The 25,451-nt window shown below is 32.3% G+C and overlaps 1 protein-coding gene and 2 pseudogenes across 1 annotated transcript; 1 reads left to right on the plus strand and 2 right to left on the minus strand.

Annotated features, from left to right (window-relative positions):
• Positions 1-8,304: 8,304 nt before the first annotated feature.
• On the minus strand, positions 8,305-9,017 carry LOC120123106 (annotated as a pseudogene).
• Positions 9,018-11,162: 2,145 nt separating this feature from the next.
• LOC120122970 lies at positions 11,163-11,909 on the plus strand (annotated as a pseudogene).
• A 7,007-nt stretch (positions 11,910-18,916) lies between these two features.
• LOC120122935 (asparagine synthetase [glutamine-hydrolyzing] 3-like) lies at positions 18,917-24,250 on the minus strand. Its single transcript, XM_039141972.1, is given in 15 exon segments — positions 18,917-18,991; positions 19,076-19,161; positions 19,334-19,414; positions 19,779-19,913; positions 20,043-20,128; positions 20,131-20,263; positions 20,350-20,430; positions 20,975-21,033; positions 21,036-21,135; positions 21,973-22,067; positions 22,245-22,340; positions 22,923-23,064; positions 23,203-23,298; positions 23,715-23,853; positions 23,938-24,250. Coding segments are annotated over 14 exon segments (1,389 nt in total). The 5' UTR covers positions 24,018-24,250; the 3' UTR covers positions 18,917-18,991; positions 19,076-19,095.
• Positions 24,251-25,451: the final 1,201 nt, after the last annotated feature.

Raw genomic sequence — 25,451 nt, forward strand, 5'->3', positions numbered from 1 at the left:
CCCACATTGTTGTTATTATTAGCTGCCACTATTTTCACATACCATAGACCTACATACACCCTTTTTCACAAGAGATAGATAAAAGATCAATTTATTTTATATATGGGATACTCTTTTTCTTAGTAAGTAAAAAGTTTAGGTTAGAGGTGATTCCCTCAATCCAAGGACAGGGCATACCTAACACCCAATTGAGATTTATATAGGAATTTACAGATTGTTACCAAGAGTGACGTGGTAGATTCAAACTTGGGCATACAAACTCAAATTCTTGAATCTCATACTCTTTTAGGACTTGAGTTGGCATTGTAAAATTGATATTAAATACATACTACAAGTTATTTCAATCTAAATTCGAAAGATAAATTTAAAAGGATGATGAAATACATAATTGATCCCTGTGTGGGGGAAGAACAGCCATTTAAACAACATGGGTGACTCCATTGAGTACATAGATTTGTTGGAGCCCCACAATTTGTTGTTATTTAGGGCTCCCTTTGTTTAGAAAGGAGAAATAATAATATTTAGGGTTAGGTTTTTGAAAGGGAAAGCCACTTCTAAGGATGGGAATCATTTGTGTTGAATAAGGAGTTGGAATCCACTTAAAAGACATGTTTGATGTGAGAGAGGGGGGGGGAACATGGATTTCGTGAACAATGGACATGAACATGGTTGCTTGGGTTTTTGGGGCAAACTCACTTCTTTATGTACGTGGAAAGATGGAATCCACCAGATTGATCCAATCCCCATGATTGGTATGTTAACTGAATTAAAATATGTCTTGGTAAAGCCTAAATTATTGACAATGGCGGGAACAACGAGACACTTTTCGTCTTCTTTTTCTTGGTTGCTTACCATTTTTTAGGGCAACTCATGTCTTTAACAGATGCAAATTATTGTTACATCACGCGTTTGGAATTTGTAAGAGTAGAGATATTAAAGATCTATCAACATAAATAGAGCATATATAAGAGACAAAGATTTAACATGGTTTAGTCTTATCTACTTTTATAATTGAGAAGAAGAAGAATATATTATAAACATACATGGTATCTTATCTATCCTAAAACTCATCTATATAAGGTAATCTTAAAAGTTTTAAGATTATAAAGGATTCTATATTTTCAAATAGTTCTCTCTTATAAGTCTAAAGACTACAACATATTCTATTTATAGAGTCAAATATTTGGTCACCAGAATTATTATTTCATAACAATTCTTAACTAAATAAACTAATAATTAAGTAATTTCCAACCAGCTGTAGAAGCACACAAAAATTTAAATTAATTTCTAACTAAAATTTGAATCAATGCTATCACATATTATAAACAATTAAATTTTATAGTTCAAATATAATATGAGTTGAAGGATAAAATAATAAATAATAATAATAATAATAATAATAATAATAATAATAATAATATAATAATAATAATAATAATAACATCTCACACCAATCTATCTATGAACCATTGATTTTTGATCATGATTTTGTCGTTACTTTTGTATTTGGTTATGCGTCTTTGTGCATACTTTAGGTTTTGCTTTTGTATTTGAGGGTGCTGTTAGTATATGTCTGTGTAGATGTTTATTCTGTAACATTGATCACCATTATGTATTCTTTTTCTTATTTTAATTGGCAGAATATTTTTAACGAGACATGAAATAATTTTGTTCAATTATTATTTTTAATTAAAATCATACGTTGCTGAGGGAAAAAGAAAAAGGAAGTCTTAAAAGAGGTAAAACTTTGGGGGTGGATTTAAAATGATCCCGAATGCATGCATAGGCCATAGTACTCATAATAGATAGTACTACTTTCCCTATGAGCATTAAAATAACAAGGCCATACTCGTCATAATGGCGATACATGTATAATTACTTTTAGTATTTGTTATTGAAATATAGCCTATATTCATAATGGTTTTCAGAACCGGACCGGTTAGCGAACCGGTCATGCTACCAGTTCACTGGTTCAACCGTCGAACCAGTTCGACCGGTCGGAAGAACCGGACGACGTCATAATTATTTTAAAAAAAAATAAAATACCAAAAATATTTATAAAAATAATTTTTTTATATCACAAGTCATATTCAAAGCAAGTCATAACATCTATAAGTTAAAAACATAAAATCAAGTGAAACAAAATGATTCAAATTAACTACAACATAATATTTAAGGTAAAACATATTAAATAATAAATATAATTATATAACTATAATTAAAAAATAAATTTGGGGTTAAAATATCATAACAAAATGATTTTGTTTGGTTTAATTTTTTTTTAAAAATAATCCCACATGGCTAAGAAACATAGAAGAGCATCCCGAAAGTCTAAAGAGTAAAAATATGAGAACAAAACAATCTCACATTGCTAAAAACATAGAAGCGCATCACAACTAACTTCTATAAATAGAGGTAATTTGGCATTCAAAATCATATAGCCTTTTGGTGAGCATTGAGTGAACTATTCTTTCACTTCAATCAAGCTCGAATTTTAGGCTTCAATCGAGCTTCTAATTTTTATTCGAGTTCAAACCTTTTTGAGTTCAAGTTTCAATATTATATTTCGAATTTGAGTTGAACTTGATAATTTTTAGCTTGTGAGTTTGAGTTGAGTTGAGCTTACTTTTAAAGTTTTCAAGTTCGAGTCGAGCTCAGCAATACTCGAGTTCGACTTGGCTCGTTTAACAAACGACGTTGTTTGGTTTAATTTTTTTTTAAAAAAAAAACAAAAAAATCCCGATTTTCCCAGTTTTTTCAGTTTTCAGCCGGTCCGGTTTGAACGGTTCAGCGGTTCTGACCAGTTCATTAATAACGGTTCAACCGATTTAGATTGAATCGAACTAAACAACGATTCCCGGTTGAACCGACCGATCCAATCCGATTTTCAAAACAGAGTTCATAAGGTACCAAAGGGAGTGGAACTTTGGGGCATTGAGTTGTCAGAGTTCATGTTAGATCGATTGAGAGAGGAAATGGTCCTATGCCAATACGTGTCGAATACTTGGCAATATATTAAAATACACCTTGAGGGTCGAGCCATGGCAGTGGTTTATATTATACTATACATTAACAATGTACATACATTTTCATAATATGTATATATATATATACTTTAAATATAGTTATGATATACATAGGAGGAGGGAAAATATATTTTAAATAGTTAAAGTGACTATTTTAGAAGAGGGAAAATAGGATAAATTGTGGCTTTTGTTAAAAATTCTTGCCTTCTTGATTGTTTTTTTTATTTTTATATAGTTTTTTTGATAGTTTTTTATTTATGATAGAGAAATGTTCATTTTTTTATAATATGGTTTCCACCCACCCCTACGTTTAATAATTTATTTATAAAATTAATATTTAATTAATTTATGAATTAATCTATTTTTCATTTAGTTGATTTAATATATCAAATCGATTGATTAATTTAATTATTTATATCATCACTAAATTAATTATTTGATTCTTGTTAATAATATCCTTAAGAAGTCTCTATTTTGATTGAGTGATTAAAGATGCTCATGTTATTCCACCATGATTTGAGTCTTAGCATTTGTCTTGAAAATGTAATGTCCATCTACTTATGTACCAAAATCATGAAATAGCTTTGTATTTTCCAAATCATTGAAATAGCTTTGTATTTTCCAAATTGAATTGGAGGTACGTGGGCAACTCTTGGTCACATGGGAATCCATGTAGGCCATATGCTTATGTTATGGGAATAAATGGGTAGTGTCGATGTGGGAATTGGCTACTTTCTTCAAACTGTGTCAGCATCTCAATGAAGCCATGAAGAGATTGGTGATACAATAAGAGACGAATAGTTGCCGATGTTTTGATGCCTCATTGGTCCACTTCACATTTTCCACGCAATACAAACCACTTTTTTTTTATGGACAAAAATATTAAGTTACAACCTGTAACTGTCTCTGCAGTAACATGCATGAAAGCTAGTTCATTTTTTAATACTCATTTCACGTTTATTTTTATTATTTTTTGTTAAGATTTGAACGTAGAGTTTCTCCATTTATTCTTATACAAATAAGAGAAAATTAAAATAAAAAAGTAGGCAATTTTTGGTTCATCTCATGGATCCACGTTTTCCTTCTTTAGACCATATGCCAAAGTCTTTACACTTCATAAAATATAAAGCAAATAATTTTCGGTGCAACCTTATCTAACGTGATTTACGTTAATCATGTAAATATATATCATATGAATTTCTTTATTCGTGTGGTGATTGTGGGGAATTGCCAGTTTAAAGAGAAGTTGCTTTTAGAAAGTATTGGAAAAACAGTTTAACTACTTGTAATAATTAAACACTAAACCCCAACTTGATGTGTGGTTTAGTTTATTAATTTAAGTAGTTATTTTTATAATATTAAAAAGAGAAAATGACATCACTTTTAAAAAATTGACTTCACTTTAAAAAAATTATAATAAATATTTAAAACTTAATTTTCTCATAACATGTTAAAACTGTAATTTAAAATTATGATACCAAAATTTTAAAGTAAATAGAGTGTGTATCCCGTCCAACAACGACAAACGCATGGAAGCAAAAGACCGTTGTAAAGTTCCACACCCATTTGTTGTGTATAAAAAACAGTGAAGTGTTCTTTTTCAAGGTTTCCACCTTTAATCCAACACTGCTTCAAAGCACTTTAAACCAATTTTCTTTTTTCTTTTTTTCCTATATAAACAAATGAAAACAGTCACTCCCTGCCCTACATACAGTTATTGTTCAGCTTTTGTGCTTGTTTGTGTTCTAGGATCTTCCTCGAAATGGCATAGAAAACTCAGCACGAAAAATGCAGAAGTAGAAGATGAAGATGATGACAGTATAGCCCTAATTTTCTTTTACACATTTCAAATTTATTGATCAGTTGATCTTTTTAAAAATATCTTACAAGTTTTTTAGTTTAAATATATTACATGAAGTATTTTTTAATTAATTTTACATGTATAATATCATGTTATTTATTTAAAAAAAATACATTCACCATAGTTAACATCATTTTTTAAGTTAAAATTTTACATGGCTAATATGCTAAATAGTTATCCACATATATATGCTCAAAAAATATAGACTATTTTTATTTATGCTTTCACACAGATCTCCTTTATTTTTTTGGATTTGTAGATCTCCTTTTATTTAGTGCCTAAGTAAGGGTGTATTGATTTTACTTAAAAAATTCCGTCAATTATAATTATAGGCTTGAGTTTAATCATAGATTAAAATATCCATTAAATTTCTCTATTAACAATTTTTTCTATAAAAAATGGGTTATGAGTGGATATCGGCCCATATCATTACAGATGGCTTTCTTTTTATATTGCAATGTAGTCCGAAAATTGGGCCTGAAAACGTTCATGCTTGGGCTTGCTCTTCCAAATATTTGGTTTACTTTCAATCATTTGTTTCTCCATTATTATTTAAAAAAAGAAAGAGAATACATTAAACAATTTAAATGGTAAAGAGAATGTTTTTTCTTTTCAGATGATCTGGATTTAAGTAAATTTTTTAAAAGATAGTTTATGTTGTCGATAGTTTAAAAAATTCTAAATAAATTTAATCTTATAATTACACCAACTACTTAAAAAAATTAAATTTTTATTTTTATGTCAATCAAGTTAATGTTATTAAATATTATGAAATTAATGACGTAATTCATTTTTAATTAATATAACAAAAAAATTATCACGCATATTTACACTTTCGTCAATCTTAATGTCTCTCATTCTTTTTTTTTCTCTTTTCTTCTTCTATGCAAATTTTATTCCACTCTCCACCAATCTAAACACCATCTACCCCGTTGCTATCGTCGCTGCTGCCAACTCCTACACCCTTTTATGTTAGATATAGTTCAAATTTTAATTAGTAGTTAGATTAAATTTTATTATAATTAATAGTTAAATATTACTTGATAATTAATTATTTAATAAATAAAAATTTATTTTATGAAGAAATCTTATGAAATTATGTTTTTTTGGTGACCAAATATTTTGATTATATAAATATGCAATTGTGTTAACTTTTAGAATTATAGGAGTGAATTATTTTGGAAAGACGTAAGTAATTTTTTTTGGATCTTTATAATTTTTTGGAGTTTATGTTAAACATAGTTCTATAGAAATGTTGAAATAATATTTTGGTATACATCAGATTTTGAGATAAATGAGATATTACGTATTTGTACTCTTTATGATGTAATCGAATATGAATTATTGTTTTCCTCATTTATGAAAAATAAATTGAACCATACCTTGATTTCGTATTATTTATTTTCTACCTATAAAACATAAAACTTTATTCATAACCTTTCATCATAATTCTTCGGCATTTCCTTTTATCACCGGATGCCCAAGTGGTTTTACAACCATTCGTCATATTAGCAGTAGCACCCCAACACCGATCTCACTGTCTTCAGTTTTCTAGAACCACTTTTGGGTGGCCTATCGGGCCCTTCCTAACTTCTTCGTTCTTCTTCTTCGAAAAATTGGATTAGTTGTTACTTTCCTCGTAATTTCTTTCTAAAAATATTTTTTTTGCATAGTTGAATCGCTATAGTCATCAAAATTCTAGCTTTGGGAGAAATGTAATTCTTTGGTTTTCTCAATCTTTTTAAATCTATTTCTTTTTTTTCGACAGAATACACTTTTATCATCTCAGTCACTTAGGTGTCGTTTGGTTGGATGAAATCTTGGAATTGGGGGGAATTGGAATCCAATTCCACCACTTTCCCATGTTTGGTCCAAGTTTTCAAAGGGAATTAGAATCCCTCGTGGCTTCAACTTTTCATCAAATGAGGTAAAGTGAATTTCATCCAAGAATAGATGGAATTCAATTCTCTTGTTGGGGAATTGAATTTGACCATATTACCCTCATCAATCTTTGGTAACTTATTCATATATTGAATAAAAAATTTATTATTTGGGTCGGGTGAAACTTTATTTGGTCGTGTCGGTCGGTTTTTTTAAGTGTGATATTCGGGTCGGGTCGGGTCGAGTTCAGGTTTAGGGTGAAAAATACCCGACCCGAAAATATATATAATTTTACCTTATATATTTAGGAATAATTATAATAATACCCCTCTATATATTTTTTTTCAATTAAGTCATTGTTTTTATTGAATAAAAATATTTTTTTATTATTCCTAGTCGGATTTCTAATTCATATATTCGAGTTGGGTCGGTGAAACTTTATTTTGTTCGGGTCGGGTCGGGTTTTTTAAGTGTGATATTCGGGTCGAGTAGGGTCGGATTTTTTTAAGTGTGATATTCGGGTCGGGTCGGGTTCGGGTTTATGGTGAAAAAAACCGGACCGACCCAAAAAATATATATAATTTTACCTTATATATTTAGGAATAATTACAATAATATCCCTCTATATATAATTTTTTCAATTAAGTCAATGTTTTTATTGAATAAAAATATTTTTTTATTATTTTGTATGAGGTCGGGTCGGGTTTCTAATTCATATATTGAATAAAAATAGTTTTTGGTATATTTTTTGGTAACTAATTAACATACTCCGATTAGAATATCGAAATATGTTCTATCTTTTGGTAACTTATTAACATATTTTGATTGCGAAGATTTTAACTTATGATGTTTATTAGCATGATTTTTATAATTTATTGAAATGAATAATTAATCAATAAAATAAAATTTTAATTTTTTTATTTTTTTTATAATATATTACTACATGTAAGTTGTAAAACAAACTAAAATAAAGCAAAAAAATAAGAAGGGCAATTCTGTCATTTTACATTATTGAAATCAAATTCATCTTATATGTCTTCGAACCAAACAGAATATGGAATTGGATTCCAATTCCTGACAGATTTCAATTCCTTTACGGATTTCAATTCCCATAAACATTCCAGCGAACCAAACGTCACATTATCGTTCCTTTTGTAAGATTTTACTACAAAGCAATATTGGCCACATTTTTCTTTGTTTACATAAGAATTTTTTTTTCTCCGAATGCAAACAAGGCAATCATAAATGGAATAAAGAAATGCAATTACAACTTCAAGTACAAATCACCTTTGACATCGACGTTTAGGACAATATGATATTAGTCTTGGCTGAGAATTTTGGTTCCTACACTCACTATGACATCGACGTTTAGGACAATAGATATTAGTCTTGGCTGAGAATTTTGGTTCCTACACTCACTATAGTATAAAATAGCGATTGTGGCATCTGATGCGGTTGCGGATGTCACAAACATTACGTAATAATTACCTTTAAAATCGTTATCATGCGACTGTTACACTGCGTTACAGTTACAATTTAATACCATGCTACACCCATGGTGTCGACCCTAAACTTCCACTTCAGCTCTATGTCTTCCTCCACAACCTCAATATCCAAACGTTGAACACAAACCGAGATTCGACGTCCAGCGTTAACGATACTGGGTTTTTGGTTTTCGTGTCGTTCATACTCTTCTTAACACTCGGCGGCAACGTTTGACCTTTAACGCCTGTAAATTTACATTTATTTCGAGGGTCGTATTACCTTTTGCATGTCCAACACTGGAAATCGACCCAACCGAGTGTTCTTTTCCCGAAAGATAGCCTCGAATCGTCTTCCTCGGATGCGTATTTGACCCCCATCTTCGGATTAGGGTTCTTGATTTTCAGTTTGACATCGACCGTTGGGGGGCTGCCCTGTGTTGCTTGACCACGACATTGATACGGAGAAAGCGGGAGCTTTAGGCTTAAAACTGTGGAAAACCACTGCTATGGCCGCGCCGATTAATAAAGCAATCACGAACAAGACGACGAACAAAAAGAAAATGTACCGGAACTTTTCTCTTCGACTTCCTCGCTGCCGCCTTTTTCCGGCAATCCTCTACGATCTGTGCGTGCTCGGGGGCGGGAAGCGATACACTTGATCTTTAGGGACCTGACCAACGAAGGAGGACCTGGGGGTGGCCCGGAGGAGGAGGGAGAGGTGGTTGCCGTGAAACGCCCATGGTCATCCGACTGAGGATCCTTCATGGTGTACGCAAGCCGCTCCTCCAATGGGGAGAAATGAAAGTTAGGTGCCCAGAGGCCGAACTTGGACGTTAACGTGCGCGACAGAATATGGTCTCAGAATTGTAAGGGTCCCAAAAAATTAAATTTATTATTATTGTTACAATGAAAAAGAAAATAAAGTATGAATTAGTGATAAAATTTTTAGGCCAAAAAGCACAGAATATATAATCGAATCTTATTAAAGTCACATGAGAAATATCAATAATTAATATTGATACATCTATAAGCTTATCTATTTTTTTTAAGAATTGCACCCAAAAAAACAACGTACTAGCCCGGCCCTGTAGGTGCGAAGGTGACAATGAAACTGAATCGTTGAAGAAAAGGATTTAGGGTTTGCATAGGATTCAAGCGGTTATTTCGGTGTTTTCCACGTAAAGCTGTTGGTTGACGATGATTGGCTTTGTTCCTGTCCTTGGGGTTAAAGGCTGTTTACGATTTGACTCGGACAACGCTATTTTTTTAGTTAACGTCGTTAATGAGGAGATTTATTTCAATTCAAATCTTCTTTCCAAAATGTTTTCTTTTAAAAAAATGCAAATCTGGTCCATCTAATTCAAATATGATTCATTATATAATATATATATATATTAAATAAATTTATTTTATGTTCTTAGATTATACCACATTTGTAAAGTTTAGATGTGTCATAATTTCATGTATTATTACTTAAAATATGAAATCCTCTTATGATAATATTTATTCATTACTTGAAAATAGAGTTTCATTTTTTTCTAATTAAGTTGGTGTGTGATCAGCTCAAAACACCAAACACAATCAATACATTTATAAAGGCACAATATTAAAATTGACTCTCAACATTTTGTCAAATAATTAATTTAGTTCATATTTTTTCTTTACACTTTAGCTTCAATATTTTTTTTTTGAGTCAAATAATCTTTTTTAGATAAAATAAATTAGTTAACTAATGATAATTTTACAAGTTTAGCCCATACATTATTAGAGTTAAAAATTAATCAATTTACTAAAACACTATTTTAATTTCAATCAATGCATATGTCATCTTTGATTGCTAGCATTAATTTAACAAAAAGTATTATTATATATAATTAATTTAATGGATAAAAAGTTATTTGTACAATGTTATATTATGTCATCAATTAATTACATGTGATATTATCATGTTAATAATCAATCCTATGTGGATATGTCTAGTCGCCAATAAACATTAACCGTTAATCAACTATGAGTTTTCATAAAAAAAAACATTTAACCTAAAATAAATCATTGAAAATTAAAAGACTTAAAAAATAGAAATTAAAATAATTATTTGGTTAACCATTGGAGGTTAATTTTAATATTATACATTTTATAAAATGTACATACTTCTATAACTTATCGAAACTGACATTAATATAAAATTTATCATATTACAAGATATATAAAATTTATCGTAAACCGTAGCAAAAACATTTATTGTAAACCATAACAAAATTGACATTTAGCCCAAATGGTAAGCGCACTAAACCTTTCCCCACGTACCGACGTACGCCTGTTCGCGCCCTTAATTAATCCAAAACTTATTCATTGATTGGAACACCTAAATAGGTAGGGTAATTGTTTCATAAAATTAAAAAATGGATAGCTAAATTAACAATAAATAATATTTAAATAATCACGAGTATACTTTATTTATTTATAATATATAACAAATTATTAATTATATTCCAATAAACTATTAAATTTATAAGTTAATATTAAAGTTAGAGTATAAATTTATATGATTTATCCTTTTTTAATTAGTATAAGATTAATATAAATAGTATTTATTTAAAGATTTTCAATTATATACATTAAACGTTTATATCTTTATGTTTGTGATGTTCAAACTCAAAATCCCAAAAAATAACAATAATTTTCATCTTTTAGTTTATACTTGTATAATCTCTCTTAAATTAATAAAAAATGTAATGTTATAATCTAAAAAGTAATATTATGATTTCAAAAAAATAATAAAATTTATAAATGAATTACTTTCCATGATTTTTAGTGTGTCAGTCATGCATGTGGCTCTGCCATGTATTTATAGGACACCCCTATCTGTAATTTTTGTAGTGAGAGCTTCTAAACGTTAAGAAAAACCCAATGGCAACCCCAACTCAGCTAGTACTCTCCTTCTCCTCCTCATCTCCTTTTTGTCCGTCGTTACTTCCGTAAGTGCCCCTCAATAACTCCCATAATCTCCTCCATACCCTCATCTAACCTCTCGATCTATCTTTTTTTCTTACTTGCAGGACGATGACGATTGCGTTACTCGATCTACACAAGGACGGGATCAATCTGGAAAGCCGGAACCGACTCCATCATCGGCTACGGCTCTACGATGCCTACAGCGACTGGGTGGAGATCCGCAATCTGGAAGCATGGGGTGGTTAATGGGGCCAGATTACAACTATTTTGAAAGGGGTAATTTGGACATTTTCTCGGGTAGGGGACGCTGCATGGATGGCCCTGTTTGTGCCATGAACTTGACCTCCGACGGTTCGGGTCCACACCACGGGTGGTACTGTAACTACGTGGAAGTCACCATGACCGGCGTCCATACACCGTGTAGCAAGGTGCAGTTCACGGTGGAGCAGTGGTTAGCGCTCGATGCACCACCTTACGACCTCACCGCCGTCAGGAACAACTGTCCCTCGGAATATCCCGATGGTCGCCGTCTTCGGAAGCCTATCTCTAGCGTGTGATGAGCTTTTGCATTTAATTACCATAATAATAATGATTATGATATTAATGGTGGAGATGATAGTTAGAGGAGGGTTGGTGCGTGACCATGGCTTCCTATAGATCGGCGCCATTTCATCATGTAATGTTTGTCGTGTAATGTGAAATTTTGGATTAATAAAAATTGTGATCATTTGAGGATTTAAAATTTCGAAAAATAATTTATTTTAGTTAAATTGAATTTAATAAACAATGTTTCAGATTGAATGACAACATAAATAAAATTGAATTAAAAATCTGATAATTTAAAAATATGTAAATTCATATTATCATTATATTAGATCAACCAAATAAAATTTAGTTTATGTGAAATTGAATTTGTATTGCATTGTAATTGAATCTTAAGAAATCAGTGTTATATTATTTAAAAAAAATTAAAATTAATCAGTATCAGATATCTTTGAGTATATATAGTATGTACACTGTTAAATATGTATTAGTATTAAATTACTAAAAGGAATAGTGATATTCGTTTCATAGCGTTGGAGCACATGGCTGCCACTTGCCATTTTCTTGTCATAATATAACACATATTCAATGTTTTTGAGTACCCAAACAAGACAACCCTTTTGTTATATAGAATAATGATATTATATATTTCCCAACACACGAGTTCCTTATTAGTATGTTTTTTATTATTTATCTCAATTTGATAAAACGGTTTGAGCGGTCCATTCGTATGATTACTAAATGGATTTTTCCTTTTCACTTCGCTGTTTTTGAGCGGTTCATTTTGGTTAAAAAGTATAATGAAATGGCTAATGAGTTATGACCAACCATATATCATAATATTGCTGCAATTATCTATGTTTTTATCGTCTAGATGCAAATTAAAGAATGATCTATGTTTGTCCGAGACTAAAAGCCACTCTAAGATTACTTTATTATATTTGAGTATTTTTAAAAGTTAAATTTAAATTTTCAATACAATGGTAAGCTCATTCTTGCTTTCAATAATTACCTAGATTCCTGACGTGTTAGAAGTTGAATTGTGGGACGCCTGTAAAGGCCTCGAACTTGCGTGGCAATATGACTTGAGTGAGTGATGGTGCAATCAGACAGCAACGATGTTTACTGAATTCCTCCGACACTCATTCGAGAAGAACCCTTTTCTAAGTAAGGGCAGCAGCCGATTTCTGTAATAAGGCATGGTTCGTTGACATTCAACTAATCAAAAGAGAAACAAACGAAGTGACAGATTTCATGGCCAAATGTTCTCCCAACGAGAACGGTTCTCTATCCATATGACTCTCCTATGTCTGAGTTTCATGGTATCCTTCATAGAGATGCTTATGGTCTTCCTTATTTGCGTATTAAATGCTAAATTGTAATTTTAACCTTTTTTTACATTCAAAAAAAATAAAAAAATACAATTTGAGTTAAAGTGTTTTTTTTCAAAAGTTAAAAATTAAAAGTTCAACATCGCTTAAAGGATAAGCAGGAGACTTAAACTCGATGTATTTTGATCTGATTCTATTCAGTCATGTTTTATATTAAAAAATCAAGTTCAAGTCAAGTTGTATCGAATTTTTAGAGAATACGTTCGGATCGAGTTTAAGATGAAAAATCTTACTCGACCCAAAAACTAATATAATTATACTTATATATCTAAGGATTATTGTAATAATATCTCTATATTATTTTTTAATTATATCTCAATTTTATCGAATAAAACTAAGAATTATTATTTTATTGAGTCTGGTCCGATATTGATTCATCTTAAGTGTATTAATTCCTCTCTGATTAAACATCATAGTATATGGCGCTGGAAAAGGTACTATATGTCGCGGCCGTCTTTTTGGGGCCCGAATTGAGCTTCGACGTGAATAAATTTTAGTCGTCAACGATCATTTTTAAAAAAATTAGGCTGATCGGACACCATCTACCTGATCTTGTTTACCATAAATGTGTCAGGTTCGGAAGTCGGTTATAGTCAAGGAATGATTAGCACCCTTGTACTGCCCTTTCGGTACCAATTAATTTGTCAGTTGTCTTAATTGTGAAAATTATAATTTAAATTGAAATTTAAAATTCAATTCGAATTACTTACCTTTGAACGATTGAGATTATTACTGAAAAAGTCAAAAAAGAAAGTTAAATTAAAAAAATAAAAATAATAAAGAAATAACAAATAAAAGGGAAAAACTAAAAAAGGTTTTAAAAAATAATAAATAAAACAAAAAAATATTAAAATGATATAAAATAATAGTAAAAATGAAATTAAAACAATAAAAAAACATACTAAATTAAAAAAAATAACAGAAGGTTAAAGGGATGAAACAACATTTTAAACAATCAAAACAAAGAAAACATTAAACAATTCATGTACTATAAGTGCAAATAACCCAAAGATAATATAGGATTCAAAATGAAATGAAAAAATAAAGGAGTATATAAAATAAAACGATTGTGGAATCAATGAAATATTTAACCCAAATATTAAAACATATTCATGGTGACTAAAATATAAAAATAAAAACATAAAAGGCTCAAACACATAATATTCCATTCATTTGAACTGAAGTAACAGATTACAAACCTAGAGGGACCAAAAGGGATATTATCCCCTTAAAGGTTTGAAAACAGGGTGTGGGGGTTAAAACATAGTTTCGTTCTAATATAGATAATGTTTCAAAGCCAAGCCGATCGCCGCTCTTAACCCCGTAAACACGAATCTGAAGCCTGATCGTCCAAAAAACACTCCTATCGAAGTAGATCTAAAAAAACCCTCGGGTCCTTACTTTTTTCGTGACTTTTTGACTTCCGGTGGATTTTCCCTTTCGAACCGGGACAACACCGCGTTTAGTCCTTGCGTTGGTTGTTTTTTGGTATTCGTTCTGTTTTTTGTGTTGTGATGGGTTCGATTGTCGATGTTTTTCTGACTGTTCGATGTTGTGGTTTTGTGTTTTGTTGGTTGGTTTTGTGTTTCGATGTTCCCGTTGTGTCGATCGATGTTCTCCCCCCGATTGCTTGGCCTCATCGGGCTTTAGCACCGATTTTGGCCATTTTGAGCCCGAAATAAGAGGAGTCGTGGCCGTTGTGAGACTGATTATCCAGGGATGGGTCAGTCTCGAGATATCGACCGACCGTTTCGTGCTTGGCTCTGTTGGCTATTTGGGTGTGTGGCCGCCACGAGCGTTGCTTGTGCGGCGTCTGACTAAGTGTGTTACCCTAATTCATTTGGGTCGAACCGGGTCTGTTGGGTTAGGCTATCCGGTTGGACTTGTTGGACTTAGACCTTGCTGGACCTGGAAAAGAAGAAAAAAACAAAAGAATAAAATCGAATAAAAATAAAAAATATATATATATATATATTCTAAAATATTTTCAAAATTTCAAAAACATTTTCAAACTATATATTATATATATTTAAAAATGTTTTTCAAAAAACTATATATTATATACTTTTTAAAAATATTTTTAAAAATTATATATTATATATATGTTTTCAAAATGTTTTAAAAAATATTTTTATATATATATATATATATATATATATATATATATATATGTGTTTTCAAAATGTTTTAAAAACTATATATTATATAAGTTTAAAAAATGTTTTTTTAAAAACTATATATTATATAAGTTTTTATTCAAAATGATTTCAAAACTATATATTATATAAGTTTTCAAAAATTATATATTATATATATTTTCAAAATGTTTTCAAAAACTATATAATATATACATTTTCAAAAATCGTTTAAAACTATGTAATATATATATTTCAAAAATCATTTGCAAACTCTAATATATATATATATATATATATATAAGTAAAATAATAAAAAAATCTGGACGAAAATTAGTGTCTACAGCTGCCCCTATTTGTCCTTTTTCGTGGAACGAAACATAGGGCAAAGATAAAATGACACAAATTTTCGTTCGGTATGAAGGGGTCCCTGAGTCTAATTAAGTCCTATATTGCAATTAGGAATAACTCCCTGTCAAATTGAGTAGCGAATGACTCCTCGTCGCGAAGTAGAGTCCGTCTTGAAACGATTTAAAATTGAAGCTGTAGTTCAGAATTTGAATCGGAATGTGGCTTCTCGTTGCCAAATTGTAGCCAATTTCGGTCTTCTTCACGGTTTAAAGACCTTTGTTTGAAAATTTGATTGAAAAGTAGTTCCTTGATTCCACCATGTGGTTGATGTGTCATCAAGCTGAATGGAATCAAACTCGAAAGTTTTTATTGACAGGTAATCTCGCCTTGAGTTATGTTGTACTGAACTTGAGGGATTGCCCCAGATATTCTTCTTGACTTAAAGACCTCGGCTTCAACCAGAAAGTAGTTTCTCGATGCTACCATGTGGTTTATGTGTCATCGTGCTGAATGGAATCGAACTCGATAGTTTTTGTTGACAGATACCTTTTCTCGATTTAGCTATGCTGTAATTTGACAGCCCTTAAGCTGAATGGAATCGAACTCGAAGGTCTTCGTTGACAGATAGCCCTTCTCGCCTTGAGCTATCCTGTAAATTGATGTGCCTTTGAGCTGAATAATCGAACTCGAAGGTCTAGATTGATAGATAGCCCTTCTCGCCTTGAGCTATGCTGTAAATTTGATATGGCCTTTTAGCTGAATGTAATCGAACTCGAAGGTCTTGCTGACAGATAACCCTTCTCGCCTTGAGTTATGCTGTAAATTGATATGTCTTTGAGCTGAATGTAATCGAACTCGAAGGTCTTTGTTGACAGATAGACCTTCTCGCCTTGAGCTATGCTGTAATAGGCTTGGGAGATAACCCCTATTGTTGCAAATGACTCATTTGTTGTGAAACTAAGTCAATCCACTAGGGCACGATACCTTCGTCGTGAAGTTGAAATCGTGGATGACTCCTTCACTGTGAATTGAGTGTTGAATTGGATATCCTTTTGTGAAGTTGAAATCCAATCTTGTAAAAGTTGTGTTGTTTTGAGTCCAATATCCTTCGCTGTGAAGTTGAAATTGACTGAATGAAATTGAAAAGTTGTTTGTTAATAGACAACTTTTCTCGACTTTAGTTGTGCGGTCAATTTCCTCTAAATGAATGATGGCCCCCCTTCATGGGCCCAAGATGATTGTAAATCTTTAGATGACTCCCCTTCACGGGAAGCCCAGTGATAAATGTTGTCAGCCAGATATCATCTGTCGTGGATTGAAATTTGGCTGAAAATGTTAACTGAAAACTGGCCACTCGTTGTGGAGTTAAGCTGAACTGAATCCGTTCTGAATTGGTTCCCAAACCCGTCTGAATTTGATTTAAGATCTGTCGGTCTTTCAACAGGTCAATTGGTTGAGATGTAGCTCCTCGCTGCTGAGTTAAGCAACCACCATCAATTTCTGAATGTGCTTTGAATCGAGTATTTTTCTTCTTGAAGTTGAAACTGACTCTAAAAGCTGCAAAAAATTATGTATGCAAAAAATGATAAATGTGATGCTCTTAAGTATGTCTAAGATGCATGCAATATGAATTAGTTTTGTTTATCTCTTGGATGGAGTCTCGTGGTTTGTCTGTCGATCTGGTCCTTGGAATCGATCATGTCTCATTTCTTCTTGGTTGCAGCCTTTCACATTTAAGATTGTCCTGTTTGAAATGTTTATCCTCAAAATGTTTTAAAAATATATTATATATATGTTTTCAAATGTTTTTTTAAAAACTATATATATACATTTTCAAAAATCGTTTAAAACTATATATCATATATATTATAATATATATATATATATAATAAAAAAGTAAAAAAAATCCAGATGAAAATGAGTTTTCTACACTATCTAATGAAGATATGCATGTGTTCCACAGTATAGTATATTGACAGCTGAAATGACATTTAATCCTCATGAGGGGGAATTTCGCTCTCCAGTGCCCTTTGGTATTATAACGGTTTCTGAGTAAACTCGAGATATCTAACTGCAAATATGGAACAGGTGCAAATAGATATTTCACTCTATGTTCCACTGAATTTCTGGCATTGGTGGCGGCCATTTTGCACTCTATGGATAGTGATCTGTGAGATATCTGTCCCTCTCTGGATCTTTTTTTATAAATAAAAATATCGACTTCGTCCCTCTCCCCCATTTTCCGTTTTCTTTGTCCATTCTTTTAAATAGAATTATTGCATTAATCACACCAAATTTTTAAATGAAACACTGCTTTCAACATGTCCAAAATTTTATGTAAGCTTGAATGGATCTAGCTCATTCTCGGAAACCTACGGAAACCCCTGTCTTGCATTCTCCAAAGATTTTGAAGTGGAGATTGAGGTATGCACGATGCCCTACCATCTCTCTCTCATTTTCCTTCAACAACCATATCACTGTTCTATTTGCTTCATGAATTCGTATTTGCTTTGTTTGTAATATGATCATGAAGATGCATCTTACAGTACAAGTTTCAATGATTTATCCTTAAATCACAGTGTGGGCTTTGTATATGGATCAAATATGAGGAAATACTTGCTTTAAGTAGAACGGAGATGCCTGGAATTTGCCGATGGTAAAACCCCTTCGAGAGAAAGAGGTTATTTATTTCTTCCTGCGATCATCGACTATCAGATGGTTTGATGATTTGTTACAATAACCTTTTCCCGTTTGTTGGCATATCCAGCAGGAGTTTATTAAAAGCTGAAAAACGGAAGACTGGCCCCTTGAATCTTGGAGAGCTTTTAACCTTGTTGGTGTAATTAGTCTCACAGGGCTCATAAACATAATCTCACAATACCTGGGCCTGGCTATATCATCACACGTTAAGTAAGCAGACTGACAAACAGTGTACTTAGTGTCATGTTCATATTAATTTTTTTCGTCTTTAAGGTGTTATATATTATATAAATTTTAACATATTAATAAATTTGTTATATAGATTGTGGCACATTCTTCTATTAATGGTGTTCACATTATTTTATTTTGCCTTGTCCTTCTTTAAATATTTTTTATCATGTCAGTCAATTGTGCCATATTCAGAATTGTAAGGTTTCCAAGCAGCATCCCACTATCCCAGTTCGTGACGTGTTCTACATACTACAAAATAAAATAATATAACCAGAGAAACAGAAAATACACGGAAAAAACAGTGAGGTGAAGTGGTGAACAGAGGTATACCTTAGGGAAAAACTTCTCGAAGATAGTCAATAGTATCCTCCTTTGTGGTTGGGGTATTCTCTGGGTAGATAAAGCTCGCATTCATCAACATTGCATCAGTGACCTGTCAAGTTAGTAAAACAAAATGTTCTTACTACACTGCCAAATTGAAAATGTCTCCCACAAGAACCATAGACAATATGCCTACCTGGTTCTCGGCATGGTCCTTCAAACCATCAATCCAACTGTATCCAAACTCATCACTGAATTGCTCTTTCTGCCTGTATAAATGTGCTGAAACAGAGGGAATAAGAAGTTTCAATCTTCCAGGAAGTTTTCCATAACAAATCATATTGAAACATTAATACACAGAAGAAAAATGATCAAAGAAACGAGGACCAGATAAAATGATAATACCCAGTAAATTTTCTAAATTGCAGGAATATTTCAAAGAAGATACACCAACCTTAGGCAGATATGGCTTCTGATCATCGTCAAATGCATTACGTAAGACCCACTTCTCAATCCTCCCAAGATCTGGCCTTATCTGCAACAAAGTTGAATGACACTAACCATTAGTGTACATTCCTTTATAGAAAAAGGGGTCAAAGTATGTAACTAAATTCTAAAACTCTTCCTTTAACCAGCATGAGATAGTAACTACTAGTGGTCAAGTAACTGACACCACATATCATTTGCATCAGCTCATTATCGAAAAAAAGAACCTAGAAAACTGACAGCGCCCCTGCAATGTGAAATGTTATCCCCGCAAATGGACAGGTAAAACCAGAAATGATAACAAGCAGGGAAAAATGTTTGTCTAGCTTATTCCAGTATGGATGGACATGGCATGCCTCTTCTCAACATTAAAGTAATGATCCAACATAATGACAAATCTAGAAACACCGTACCATTTTCCACTCAGGATCTATACTCATTGCAACGTTGATGAACTCTTTATCTAAAAAGGGTACACGAGCTTCAAGTCCCCATGCCGAAGTTGACTTGTTTGCTCTCAAGCAATCATAAAGATGAAGAGCTTTGATCTGTTGAATTATTAGAATACCATCATCAAAACGTGAACAATATATAATAGATAATCAAGTGATCATGCCTAATATGATAACCCCAAAACATAAAATCCAGGAAAAGAAAGTAATGGTCATCCGGAATACCTTTCGACATGTTTCTTCATGAAACTCTTCTTTGTTAGGAGCTTTATGGAAATACAAGTAGCCTCCGAAGATTTCATCGGAACCCCCCCTGAAAGAACCATTTTCACTCCTAAAGATTTGATTTTTCTTGACATAAGAAACATGGGGGTGCTGGCTCTGATGGTCGTCACATCATATGTTTCAATGTGGTATATAACTTCCTCTAAAGCATCTATCCCTTCCTGATAGATCAAAATGGGAGAAGAATAACATAAAAAATTGGAAGAACATATTTAGCTATCCTTTTTTAAATCAAGCAGAAAATTACCTGGACTGTGAAATGAAACTCATGGTGACGAGTTCCAATGTAATCTGCTACCTCTCTAGCAGCTTTAAGATCAGGAGACCCCTGAACAGTAAAATGTCAAAATATTATAAATGAAGTGATAAAGCCAAGTTTATTTCAAAACCAATATCAAGAGAGAGTGTTATCTGAAGTTGTGAAATTATCATAACTAGAAAGAGACCGGATCTAGATATTTTGCATAGACTATTTACATAGTACTCGTAGCAGCAGTTCATAATGCAATTGTACAGGCATTCTTCAATTAATAATTTGGTTTATCCATCAGTTACCTAACCCACAATCATAGTGGTCAAGGTAATAGCAAACTGTTAGAATATTAGAGATTACAGTTTGTTAGTAGATTGTAACTGGAATCTATATAAAGAATCAGCCCACTTAGTAAGTATCCCAATAATGAATATAACAAAATGTTCCTAATTTCTTTCTAATTTTCCCTTTCATTTCTGCCATTTTCCTTTCCACCAAAGACATCTTTTGCTTGAATTCTAATACAAACATATCTAATCAACAGGCATGTCTTTTACACAACAAATAATAACCCAGGGAGGCAGGAAACCAGTATAATACGAGGACGTGGAATATATACCTTCAAACCAATGCAGAAGGTATGTAACTGTGAGCCCCACTGGCAAGCAGCCTCTGAATAGCTAGATAACGGGCAGCTACAGCAGCAACAAGTGACGAGTCCAGCCCTCCAGATAAGAGCACTCCAAATGGTACATCTGTCATGAGCCTCTTAAGCACAGCCTATATGAAATAAATTCACAAGGAAAAGCTAGTGGTGAAACGTAAATGGCATAGCACGAAAGTAATATAGACATTTATTAATTTAAGTATTTAACATGGGAATAATTACAAATTTAAATCCATATAGAGTCTTCAAGTATTCAGATAATTGATCTACCAAAACAATGAAAAGAATCTTAAAATAGTTGTGTTGACAATTTTCTTTGCTTGAGCCTTTCATGACTAAATAGGATGATATAGACAATAGAGACGTGGTCAGAAAGGCAAATAACTTATAGAAAAGGAGAAGAAACATTTGTGGAAAGAGTCATATAGTTAGGGTTAAAGCTTCCAATTCTAGAGTAGAGGTCAAGCTGAAGTCTTAGGTCCTAACATAGGTGGGAGATATCCTAAAAGCAGAGAGTATATTAATAAAACAAGAAAACTGAGAACTCCGTAAACTGAGCTCTGCTGCTGTACTCTTGCAACACAATTTCCTAACAAAAAAGTGATCGAGAAAAGGAACATGGTAATAAAGAAATCCTATAAACTAAGCTGACCTTGCCAATTAGGGGAGTGAGAGCCTGAATCACAAAGACTTAAAGGCTTTAACCCCTCAAAGGCTCTCCTATATTTTTTTCAAAAGTGTTTTACTGCAGAAGCATGGGAGTGCTACACAGTAATGACATGGTGACTACTGGGTCAATAATGCTTACTTCACAAAATAGTTTCAAGTGCTATAATTTTCACCATTTTTTTGGGTAAAAGTTGAGACATAATGACATACAATTCCAAAGTGCTAACAGCAAAAGAATAAAATTAAAAAACAAGAATCGAAGCAAAATGTTTAAAGCATGCCTTCTCAAAAGACTCCCGTAAGACTTTAGGATCATATGGGGTTGATGGTATCTTTTCCGAGAACCATGGGGGGTTATACCATCTTCTAATCACTCCTGCAGACATTTCGAAATGCAACAAATAAAAGGCATAGCATAGAACACCGACAAACAAAGGCAAATTCATAGCTGAACTACTGACAAGAGATGAATATCATATACCATAAAAATTTCAGATTAAGTTGTGTAAACAGTTTTTAAGCCAGTTAGGAATTAATATCTAAAAAAAAAGACCTTGCTTGCTCGAATATATATGCCCTGGAAGGAAAGACATAAATCGTTCACAGTCATCGCTCAAAGCTTTCATCTCAGAAGCAAACCACACAGAACCTGCAAAGTAACTAACCGTTAATTAGAAGTAGCATCCATTACAAGGAGTATAAAAATCAGAATCAGAAATGGAAAAGTATTAATCAAGCAAAAGAAAAAGCCAAGCACAAAATCAATCCATCCACAAAATAAACAAATCTGGCAACTCAAGCTAGTTTATGTATGTTTCTTAAGTCTTTACTATATCTGACATCAAGATATCAAAAGATTTCAAGAAGGCAATGGAAAAGGTTGCTAAGATATTCTTCAGGACATACATTTTCCTATTCTGCAAACTTTTCAGGGGACAAATATCAGGCTTTTCAAAAGGAAAAAAAAAAGTGGTCCTAAGGAGGTGGGACAATCGTCGAACGAAGACCGGGTTCACAAAATGGCCGCCTAACTAACCTAATAATACCTAGTTTTTGCTGTACGTTATACATTTGAATAAAATCAGTTAAAAGAAAATTTACAATAAAATAAATTTGCTCAAATTTTGACAAAAATGAGTAGAGAAAACGAAACTTCTTAAGTCTATAATGCCCTAAAAGTACAATTCAAAAGGTCTAACAGCTGGTGCCTATAAGAAGGAAAACTGCATACCATCAAGGCCCCATCCGATATAAAGTGGGGTAATTCCGATAGCATCTCGAGCTGCAATGAAACTTTTGTCACGAGTGTTAAGAAGAACAAATGAGAACATGCCATCCAGCATGTCCACAAAATCTTCTCCATATTCTTCATACTGGAAAAAAGTAAGTAGCCAAAATTGGTATACAGGATACAATTAAGTAAAATGACACCATGGGATGCAAAAAAAAAAACGCAAGAAAAGAAATGTTCTGAATAACGGACTTTAACATCCAACCTCTCAAGTACTTACAAGATGAGCAATCACTTCACAATCACTTCCAGTTCTAAACTGATGGGACTTCAGGTTTTCTTTCAATTGCTTATGGTTATATATCTCTCCATTAACCTATAATCATCAACCAAACGTGAAAGTAAAATCAAACATTGCATTCTAACTATGGCTCCATCTGATTGTTCTTTTTTGTTGCTACTTATTTTTTTATTTACATTTATTTTCCAAAATTATAATATAAAGCAAAAGCAAGTGCCAGAAAGTAAAACAACAATTGATAATATAAATAAACAAAGAACTAAAATCATATATTAATCTCTATATCAAAATGAAAGACCAATTACAACATAACTTGTGCATTGTGTTTTGAATAATATATAACCTTAACTTTAATTATTGAAAAACATAAACATTTTACGCTAAAAACAAATAGCATATTATAAAACTAAAATAGAAAGATAATTTATTTCCATGATTATTGCACCAACCATTACCGATGTCTGTTCGGAAAAAAGAATAAGAAAGTATACCGTGACAACAACAGTCTTATCCTCGTTATAAAGGGGCTGATCGCCGGAAGCCGGATCTACAATAGCTAAACGCTGATGAGCAAGGTAACAATCTTGATGACAATGTAGTCCACTCCAATCAGGACCTCGATGTCTCAATCTACACTCTCCATTTAAATCAAAATCAACAACGAGTTTCATCTATAGAAAAACCAAAAACGTTAAATCGAAATTCTTAAATCACCTTCGAGACAGTTCGATAATACGAGAGCGTTTAGCTTGAGAGTTGTCAACGCAGCCAAAAACTGCAAGTATTCCACACATGGTTGGCGTTATGGAATGGAAGGCCCGCGGAGGCTGCTGAGGAAGGAATCTGTAGGAAAATGGGAGTGGATTTTGTAATTTAAATATAAAAAGTCCTTTAATCACAGCCGTTGAATTTGACTAGCTTTTTGCTTGGATTCCCTTTCTGCGTACTCATCAAATCCACCGACTGTTAGAGATAAATTCTTTATTAGGGTTTTGAAATTTTGAGCATTTTTTTTTCTTATGGATTGTGGATGGTAGGGTCACTCGATGGTTGGGAATTGGAATCTTGGATCTTTACGGTACAATTATTAGCTACTACGTGGAGTATTATCTATTTGCTGCACTCAGATCATCAGACGAGTGGTTTTTGTAAGTTGCGATGTATTGGAACATAACAACAGCGACTTGGTTCATTTCTTTTCTATTATATTAATTAACGTATTAAACATAGTGCGAGATTCGAATGGAATCTCTTTTCATTTTTTTGGTTTGATGGAAATATATTTTTTAAATAACTGTACAAGATAAAATATACTACTACTTTAAAATCAAATAGTAATTGTTTTCAGGGTAAATTACCTCTAAGGTCACGTAATAATGGATTTGATAATAAACAAATCTCTTTCTTTTAAAAGTTACAAAGATGTTACTTCATCGTTAAAATTAAAATCGATTTCTAATGTGGCATAGTATAATAATAAAAAATTGCTATCCTATGACGATAGGCTCCTTGCACGGGCTGACATTTCTTGTATTAACAACTCAACTCAGCATGTGAAGATTGAAATGTCTGAGTGCCAAACTGAAGGCTCTATGCTTACTTCGTCATATCGTCCGCTACCATTTTCATCGCAAGGTACATGAAGGAACTTCAACCTTCAATCTCGTTCAATAAGCTCGACAATGTGCGGAACCAGATGGGAGATAATCTCCATGTCCTTACCTCGCTCGAGTAAGGACCAAACATCCTTACTATCGGTTTCGACCACAACATCCCTAAGCTCCATATCTCATGCAATATTTAGCCCTTATAACAATTCAATAAATTTTTACTCCCAAAATACATATGTTATATGAATTTATCTTCATTCAAAACAATTCAATAAATTTAATTCCTCATATTAAATTTTTTTTATCAATTTAATCATTTTATACGATATTATCAAATCAAGTAAGTTCATAGATAGGGGTGAAAATGAACTAAGCATTCAAGGAATGGTTTATATATTGTTCATTTATGTTCATTTGTTATATTAAATAAACGAGTATGAAAAAATTATGTTCATTTAAATAATACTATAACACGAATAGGGGTGTTTGGTTCATTTATGTTCACGAACAAGCTCATTTGAAAAGTTCGTTTATTGGCTCATTTATAAGTTCATTTATCAAGTCAATTATAAGCTTGTTTACGTGTTATCCTTCATTTTATTTTTATATTTTAAATTG

The sequence above is a fragment of the Hibiscus syriacus genome, unplaced genomic scaffold (assembly GCF_006381635.1).
Source record: "Hibiscus syriacus cultivar Baekdansim isolate YM2019G1 unplaced genomic scaffold, ASM638163v2 tig00110388_pilon, whole genome shotgun sequence".
In the NCBI taxonomy this organism is placed as follows: Eukaryota; Viridiplantae; Streptophyta; class Magnoliopsida; order Malvales; family Malvaceae; genus Hibiscus; species Hibiscus syriacus.